The following is an 8,943-nucleotide window of genomic DNA, read 5'->3' on the forward strand; positions in this document are numbered from 1 at the left end:
TGTGGTGGAACACTTCACAGTTGTGAAGGTCTCACTAAATTGCAGAGTTATTTTCAGGGAGTGTGCAGATTTTCTGCCCTCTCATTTCACCTGCTTCCTTTGGATTTCTGTTTTTAGCCAGCCTCAGTCTCCGTGCATTGAAGCACCAGCAGAGACTCCCTCCTCCTTTATTTTGGGTTGATTTCCATGCATTTCTTTCACTCAAGCTGCCTGCTGCTGTCTTGGGTACTTGAATCTATTCAGGGTGAGGAGCTCATTGATTTAGGGCCTGATGGTGTATTGTGAGTGTTATGAGTCAACAGCCCAGAGCTGTTTTTAGGAGCTGCAGAGGATTCTAACTTTCATTCTCTTTCTGCTTTGTAGGTATTTGTATAAAATGTGGAAAAGGTGTGTATGGAGCGAGCCAGGCTTGCCAAGCAATGGGAAACCTCTATCATACTAACTGCTTCACGTGCTGCTCTTGTGGTAAGTCAGATCTACTGTAGCCTTATTAAGTGGCTTCCTTTTGTAATACATATTCCTGTAGCAACCAGTGTACAAAATGAGACCTCATCTTGCCTGCTTCCCCAGGCAAAATTCCCATGCAAGACTTCAGCTTCAAAAGTTGTTTTTTTATTTGCCATCTGTAAGTGTTCAATGGTGTTTTCTTAAGCAACAGCCCAGAAAAGTAGTATTTGGTTGTTTAAGGGCTGCATTAACAAAATGGCTTCAGCCTGGCCGTTATAAGCACTACATACTTCAAATCACTTTTGTTTATGGAACTGTAATGCGCATTTATCATTTTTACAGAAAAATGATAAAATTTGTGCAAGCAAAACCATATTTTCCCTGACTTTCTACTTGCAAATGCAACTCTAGTCAAGCATGTCTATTTGTCATTTCTGTATATACATAGTAGTCAAAAATTGTTCTCTTATATTTGAATGTGGTAAGAGCAAATAGAAAACTGCATGTTGAAACGCCTTAAGCTATTACAATATTTTATTTTTGTAGAGGAAAATTTGCAGGTAAATCACTGTCTCCTCCTTGCCATTCTTAGGATCTCAGATTTCTCTTTTAATCTGAACACATCTGGAAGTGACACATTCTGTATGTGAATTAGGGAAGTTGTGGCTTTGCCAGGGGAAGCAAGACTTGGAAAATTCAGGGCAGCACTTTCAGAAGTGTTTGCCTTAAGTCAAGCATTGTGAGCTTAAGCTGGAAATTTCCTCAATGTCTTGTCTGTAACTGCTGAGAGCTCACAAATTCCCATCGAGTTCAAAGGAAGTATGAGAGCTCAATTTTCAGGAGTTCAGGTAGTTTTTCTTGATATACCCACATGTTTATTTAATGCATCTATAGAAAAATATTTGCCTGGATGTTGAAGATCTTGTTGCAATACATACATACAGCAAAAGATTGACTGTGGGCAGAATATGTTGAGCATAAATTGTTTATAAAAAGGATTATTTAAGGATTAGAAAAAGAGTAAAAGATTATTGGCATAGAACCAAATAAGTGGATAATGAAAAGACCATTGTGAAGTTCACTTGTGAAAGAAGTGTTGTCGTTTCTCCTGAGATTTGTACAGATAAATATTGGTTTAAAGAAACCTACAGCCTGAATGTAGAATTTTGTGACCTTTATAAATGGCTCTGGACCATAACCAGCTTCTAGAATAAACTCATCTCAGACCTTCAGGGTTCGCTCTCAACTTTGCTCAAGTCTGACAGTGAATGAGTAGCTGTTTTGTTGGCTCCCAAAGTGAACAGCATCCTGCTTAGCAGAGGATTACAAAATATGATATCGGAGAGTATCTCTCCACTCATCGCCAACATTAACCTAACCTAATTGCATGGGTGAATTCCAGCTTCCTCTCTGGGGCAGGCATGGGTTTTTCTAAGTAGTCAGGATATGTGTTTGCTACCACAGGGATCTATTCACAGGTCACTCAGTTCCTCAGAAGAATGTATAAGGGCAGAGAAATGTATCTCAACAGCAAAATACAAACCCAACTTAATTACTCAAAAGCACAACAAGCTTTTCTGACTGTCTTGGTGAGGTGTGTGTGGCCAATGTACATCTACCATAGGGCAGCTCGAGACATGTCTGTTCACAGCAGCGTAGTTTTGCCCCACCCCACAGTGCTGGTGGAATTTCATGATTCACACACACACGAGGAAGCAGTGCTCCAGCTTGTCTTCTGAGCTTCTTGCTGTACAGCTCATGGGGCAAGGGCCCAGCTGTCATCTACCAGGATGTTTTGCAAGCAAGAAGGGCTTGGATTTTCTTTGTTCTGCAACCTCTGATACAGTCCCATTGAAAAGGGCACATGTGGGGACTTTCTTATGTTAGGCACTGAAAAGGTGCAGGTGCTGCTGATGTGGTAGCAGTGCCTGAGTGCAGGTAAAAAAAAAACCTTGATCAAAGCTTACCTTCAGCTACATGCAACTGCAAGTCAAAACCAGAACTTTTCCTCTCAACTCAGCTGCAAAATAATATCAAAATGAGCACAGCTTGAAAGGAGGTGTTGCATTAGCTCTTTAGTTTCCCAGTTTATCCGGGGCTGTGCAGTCCTTGGGAAAACCAGAGTGATTCAGGACAGTGCCAGTAGATCCAGACCTTGGGAATAAGGCATGCAGGTCCCATCTATGAGAATTACATCCTGGAGTGTGCTGCTGAAGAGGTTTTACAGGACACCTTGTACAAGGAAGCAAACACAAACTTCTTGCAGTATTGCAGTTTATAAACAGGGAGTTCATTTTCCCTTCAGTGTGACAGTAGTGGGACCCAGGTGAAGATTCTGTACTCTTAAGTTTTGGTGCCCACCCTTAAAGAGATGAGGAGAAACTGGACAGTGTCCGAAAGGAGTTACACAGATGATTAAAGGCTGGAGAAAAGCCAATCATGAGAGCCTAGTGTATTTTGGGTATCAGAAATTATGGGAGAGATGTGTGGCTTCAGCTCGTAAATACTTTTGCCATAAAACAGCATTAGAAAGTGGTCTCGTACCTACTAGAGACAAACACAAGAGAGATCTTTTCTGGAGGCTGAAATGACACAATTCAAATAGGAAATCAAAACCAGTTTTTATACAATGAGGAAAATTAACTGCTGGAATGAAATAGCAGGAGAAGTAGCAGATTCTCTATTCTTGTTTTCAGATAAGACTAAATGTCCCTTTGGAAAGTGTTTTAAATTGAGCCAAGCTTTTATATTCAATACATAAGTAATTGGGTGATCACTAATGGCCTTTGTAGGCAAGAGATCACAGCACTCAGACTGATGCTCCTTCTGAGCCTTTGACAGGAGAGCAGGGAAGTAGGTTAGTGGAATCATAGAATCCTTAAGGTTGGAAGAGACCTGTAAGCTCAAAGTCCAACCGTCAACCCAACACCAGCATGCCCACTAAACCATGTCCCAAAGTGCCACATCTACATGTTTTTTGAACACCTCCAGGGATGCTGACTCTACCTTAGGCAGCCTGTTCCAATGCTTGACCACTCTTTCAGTAAAGAATTTTTTCCTAATAGCCAATCTGACCCTGCCCTAGCACAACTCTAAGGCAATTTCTCTCATCCTATCACATGTTAGTTGGGAGAAAAGACCAACACCCACCTCACAACAACCTCCTTTTGGGTTGTTGTAGAGAGTGATAAGGTCTCCCCCTTAGCCTCCTCTTCTCCAGATTAAACCCCTGCTCCCTCAGCTGCTCCTCATAAGACTTGTTCTCCAGACCCTTCACCAGCTTTGTTGCCATTCTCTGGACACGCTCTAGTGCCTCATTGTCCTTCTTGTAGGGGCCCAAAACTGAACACAGTATTTGAGGTGTGACCTCACCAATGCTGAGTACAGGGGCATGATCGCTTCCCTACTTTTGCTGCCCACACTATTTCTGATACAGACATTTGATTTAGATAAGAGCCCGATATTTAACTAGCTACAATTAAAAAATAGAAATTAAAAACATATTTCAAACCCTAGGGAAAAGTTGTGGTTTGGAGACTGCTCAGGCTGAAATGTGATAATGAGTGATGGAGCTTGCAAGGGCCTTGTTTCAGCACTCAGCAGTGAGTATATTCAGCTCTGCAAAGACAAGTGCAGTCATACAGAGAAGTGGGAAGAGACCCTCAATAGGAAACTCTGCCTAAGTCGGAGTCCTTTTAGGCACTTCTTTGAGCTTTAACTTTGGTTTCAGTGCCAAGTGCCATCTGTCAGGGTGCCCTGGCTGAAAAGGGCAGTGTGTCAGGATGTCCTGGCAGAATGGGTCATCCTGCATGTCCCAGTGAAGATGCAGCACTTGCCTCAGTGCTGTGCTTTTCGACTCCTGCCATTGTGTATCACATCGTTACTGGAGGGTTTGTGTTGCTTCTAATTAAGAGGAAAATATAAAATACACGCAGAGATGCAGGCACCTTGCTAGTGTAGAAGTGTGAGGATGGAAGGAAGGATTCTCAGGGGTCTTCTGCAGTGATGGTGGTTAGCTCTTGAGAACGTGAACACAGAAAGATGAGGAGATGTTTCAGAAATACAGTAAATAAACAGGAGATTTCTGTTCCCTTTAGATGTTTTAGTAAAGTGCTCACATGGTAAATCTCTTCATTGTCTTCCTAGGTGTTCTGGCAGCTTTGGGATAAAACTCAGTAATATATGGATTCGGATTTGTACAGGATCTCCTCAAAAAAAAAAAAAGGAAATCTTGCCAGTGAGCTGAGGTCAGAAGAAGATTGGAAAGAAAAAGTCAATGACCTAGGAGGCACATTTTATATGCTGTATTTTTGCCTCTTTAATGTGTTCAGTAGGCTTTGGATTGTTGAGCCGTGCTCCTGTAACCGAGCAAGTTCAGCATCTCAGAACTTTGTCGTTAATTTTTGTTACATCTCTGTGTAAACCCCTATTGCCTTCTGCAAAAAGCCATGCTTCTCAGCTTTTTTTCAGAGGTCAGATAATTCTCTTCAGGTAATGTGAAAGCTAAAGCGATCTGGTTTCCCTGGGATCGAGTAGTTAAATGTAGATCTTTATCCACAGACTCTTAGAGAAAACAACTGAAGCTTGGTAGGATGGTATTTAAATGTAGTTTCAAATCCTCTCAGCCCTAACACCAGTGGAACCTCTTTTAGGCCTTGATTCAGCAAAACACTTAGACATGTGCTTAAATATGTTGTATTACTCATATGTAAGCATGCTTTGCTGAATCTTAAATAACAGAGATTAATTCAGGCAACAGCATACACTGTCCCTTCTGTTAAGAGTGAAATTTTAGTTTTGGCAGGAGTTCAGTTGCAGAATTTGCTTATGGAAGACAAGAGCTGAAAAATGTCTGCCTGAAAAGCTCATCATCTAATTCCTCTTGGTAGTATTTTAAAGCATGACAGGATTTCTTGAAGAGTAAGTGCAATAATGCCAGATCGCTTGTGTGCTCTAAGTGCAGGTGATCAATTGCAGGAATTAATGAGCTCTATTTGATATTACAGAAGATAATTTATCGGGTGCCTCTAGCTTGCAGATCATAATGCCACCTACAGCATCTTTTCAGACTGAAAATTTTAATCCAGGAGCAACCGCAGTAAGACAAATCTTTACAGTAACAGAATATCGGTTTATTATTTGTTACACTGAGGGTGTAGGAGATGGGCAGGGAAGGAGCTTTTTAGAGCTGAGTTTGAAGTCCCTTATTCTTAAAGCTGAGACATATTTCACCATAAAGACCAGGAACATGTTTTGCTCTCTTACATGAAGGCAAATGTTTGAGCATACCATTCGTCTTTAATTTGCACTTTTGCCACTGGTTTTAAGGCACAGGAAATCACTACAAGATCAATCAGAAGCCTAAAGCAAACTGTATAATCCCAAAGGTATGCAGCTCATTTCTTACCTGGTAGCTATTGATCAGGCTGGAGCACTCATGGGGGTTTCGTACAGCAGTTTAATTTACGGGACAGCTCGTCAAGGTATTGCAGCTCAGTTGATTACTGGCGCTGCTGCTGCTGCCTCAGCACAGCAGCTTTTGTCCAGGCTTCACAAGCTCATTGCTACAAGGCTCTAAGAGAAGGATCACAGCAAGGGCTGACAGCATTGCCCTTTTAAAATGCTCAAGTGGGACAACTGTAGCAGTAGGTATTGTTACCCTGAACATTTAAAGAGCAGTTCTGAATTAGCCTGTGCCCTCCAACTGATGTGAAAGGGGAATTGCTTCATGGTTGTGGATGCAACCTGCCTTTTTGCTCGTAATAAGTCATGGAGACAGCAGCTCCCTTCTGACTGAGGCCACTCAATGCTACTGTATGTAGATGTCTATTAATAGGAGATTGTTCATGTCTCGGCTTGTAGAGAGAAGTTCCTTGTGATACTGGAAATGGTCTTTTGAGTATTTGCTGCCCCAACTTGAACCTTTGTTTGCTCTTGGTGGTAGTAAGGCACAGAACTTCTTAAGGGAGCTGTGTCCCTTCAGTCTATATTTATCAGCAGTTGGTGAGTTTTTAAAATACCCAAATTCCCAGTGGAAGGTTTGGTTTCAATTCATATTTGTTCTGTCCTTACAGCATATTTATAAATTTGGCATGAGTCACTGCATCCAAATTGCACGCTGCCAGTACTTGCTTTGTTGCCTTAAATTAAATTCTCTGTGAATGTGATTTTCACATAGAATAAACAAAATTCTGTGTCAAATCTATGAGCTCTACATTGTATGTCCACTAGTGTTAGAGTTAGTGAGCACAGTGGTACAAACGTGTGTGTGTGTTGGTGGCTTTTAACTCTTCAGTGCCTCATGGATGGCTTTTAGGTGATGCAGGTGCAGGTTCCATGTCTGTTCATGTGACTGCCACCACTTTGTGCGACTCTTCTGAGCGCTGAGGAAACGCAGAAAGAACACTTAAGGGAGAGCAGCTAATGACTATTGCTGCGAGGGGCATATTGCTGTGCAGTGAAAGTGTGCTGGATAGCTAATGTCCTTGCATACTTTTCCCTGCCATTTTCTAGCCACATACTGTCAGACCGGATTAGACTGGAATTTTGGGATTTTTGGCCTGTAATCATGCCAGGGCCATTGGCCTAATACCTGGTGCCCAGGGGAAGACAAGCCGTCGGGTGATTCAGTGCTGTATGTGTGGGAACATTCCTCTCCGACCCCCGTGGCCTGGAGCGTGAGAGCTGGATGCCCTCAACTTGCATAACTGTGATTGTTACTCATCCCCAACTCAGACCCCGCATTTGGCTTGCATTCATGGCCACCTGAATGTTTGCTGGTTTCCAAGCCATAACTGGAGCTGGCAGCAGGTCTTGTGACGCTCTGCATGTGGGGCAGTTACTTTGAGGTGTGATTCATGGGAAAAGTCAAGCACTTTGGAGAGTTGTGAGTTTGGTTAGGAAAAGGGACTGAAGGATTTGCTGTATGCACTGCTTAGACTGCGGTTTGTGTAGACGCATAATTGAGATAACGTTAAGCCTTGCTACAGGAGCGCAGAATTTTGCCTGAGTCATTCTGCGTCTGCGGGATAAGTTACAGCCTGTGCTTTGCCCCGCACTTGCCATTTTAACACCTATCAAGACAGTTAAAAGCTATTTCAGGTATGTCTGCAACTGCAGTCCCAGACGGACTATTAATGTAAAACTCACGGAAAGGGAGGTGCTCCCTTTAAAAAGAGGCCATCGGACGGCAGAGATGACAGCTGGCTTCAGACTGTTTGGGTTCACCTTGCACAAGACACTGAACCATGAATGAGTCTCAGCAAAGGAATGTAATCTTGTCTTCTGGTAATTAAAAGTCAAACCTGGATACCAGCCCATGAAAGAGCCCAAGTACCTTTGGATACCGATTGGTAGAAAAATGTTTCCTTCATCTGATCTGTGGTTAGTCTGATGATATTCCAGGCTTTAGAAAAACAATAAAAAGGATGGGATGGGGAGAGAGTAATCAGAAATTACTGAGATGGGACTGACAGAGGAAACTCCCCTTTACTTAGAACGTATTTGGTTGCTTTTTATATTTAGTAGTTTCTTTGTTGTCCCAGCTAGCTCTGGTCCAGCAGGGCACCAATCTGTGTGCTTGGCTTCAGATTACATAGACCAGTCCATTGACTGTGTCCTGTCTGCAGACAGTACTGCTAAATGTTATGTCATGAAAGGTTTTCAGTTCTGTCACTACTTTAAATTTAGTTGAGCTCTAGGAGAGAACCTGCTTTTTAAGGGTAGCTCATCTGATTTGCCCCGTCCTGGGTCTGACTTTTATGGAGACATCACAGGTGCTTGAAGATGTATGTGCTTAAAGTTTTTGGGTTTTTTGTTTGTTTGGGAGGTCTCAATACAGAGTATCACTCTTCTCTGAGGGCTGCTTTAGCAGCTGGTGTTGGTAGATGTGGAGGCTGACTCCCAGGGAAGGCAGTGTTGATAGGTAGCTAGCCAACAGAGAAACAAAAAATATTTCCATTCCTTATTTATGATTATCAGAGGGCATGCAATGAATAGTTGGCTGGTGGTTTATCTCTCTGTCCTTGTTTCCTTGAAAGGTAATAATGGTATTCTGCTATTAATTATTCCCGCATGATATGCATGGCTTTTGATTGTTATTTTAATTGGTGGGGATTGCCTGGCAACTAATAATGGAAACTTTTCTCTGTGTTGATTGATTGACCATATATGTATCCTTCCCACAATATTTTTGTATTCATAATGTGGAACCAATCATTGACAGCACCTGTGATCCTTTCAGAGGTTGGAAAACACAAAGTACAAAAAATATATTCTAATTAACAAGGTTTCTGCTTCTGTTTTTCATTTATCTGTAAAAAACAGAGAACCTAATAACTTCCTTGCATAGTTTTGTGTGTTTGGAATGCCACCTATTGTCTAGTGTAACAAGATTTACTAAAATTTCCCTCTTTCCTTATCAGTATCTATTACACCTGCAGGTCTCGATTGTCTTAGTCTGAAACCCACATCTCTTGTGCGCTTTTTTTTAATCTT

At 42.0% G+C, this 8,943-nt stretch overlaps 1 protein-coding gene across 1 annotated transcript in view; it reads left to right on the forward strand.

Annotated features, from left to right (window-relative positions):
* Positions 1–363: 363 nt before the first annotated feature.
* Positions 364–8,943, forward strand: part of LOC104548189 (Wilms tumor protein 1-interacting protein homolog) — a gene marked incomplete at both ends in the record, with an annotated part of 46,088 nt that continues 37,508 nt past the window's right edge. The window contains one exon of the mRNA XM_010194135.1: positions 364–465. Coding sequence (XP_010192437.1) covers positions 364–465 — 102 coding nt within the window. The remainder of the gene's footprint in view (positions 466–8,943) is intronic.

The sequence above is a fragment of the Mesitornis unicolor genome, unplaced genomic scaffold (assembly GCF_000695765.1).
Source record: "Mesitornis unicolor isolate BGI_N332 unplaced genomic scaffold, ASM69576v1 scaffold46001, whole genome shotgun sequence".
NCBI lineage: Eukaryota > Metazoa > Chordata > Aves > Mesitornithiformes > Mesitornithidae > Mesitornis > Mesitornis unicolor.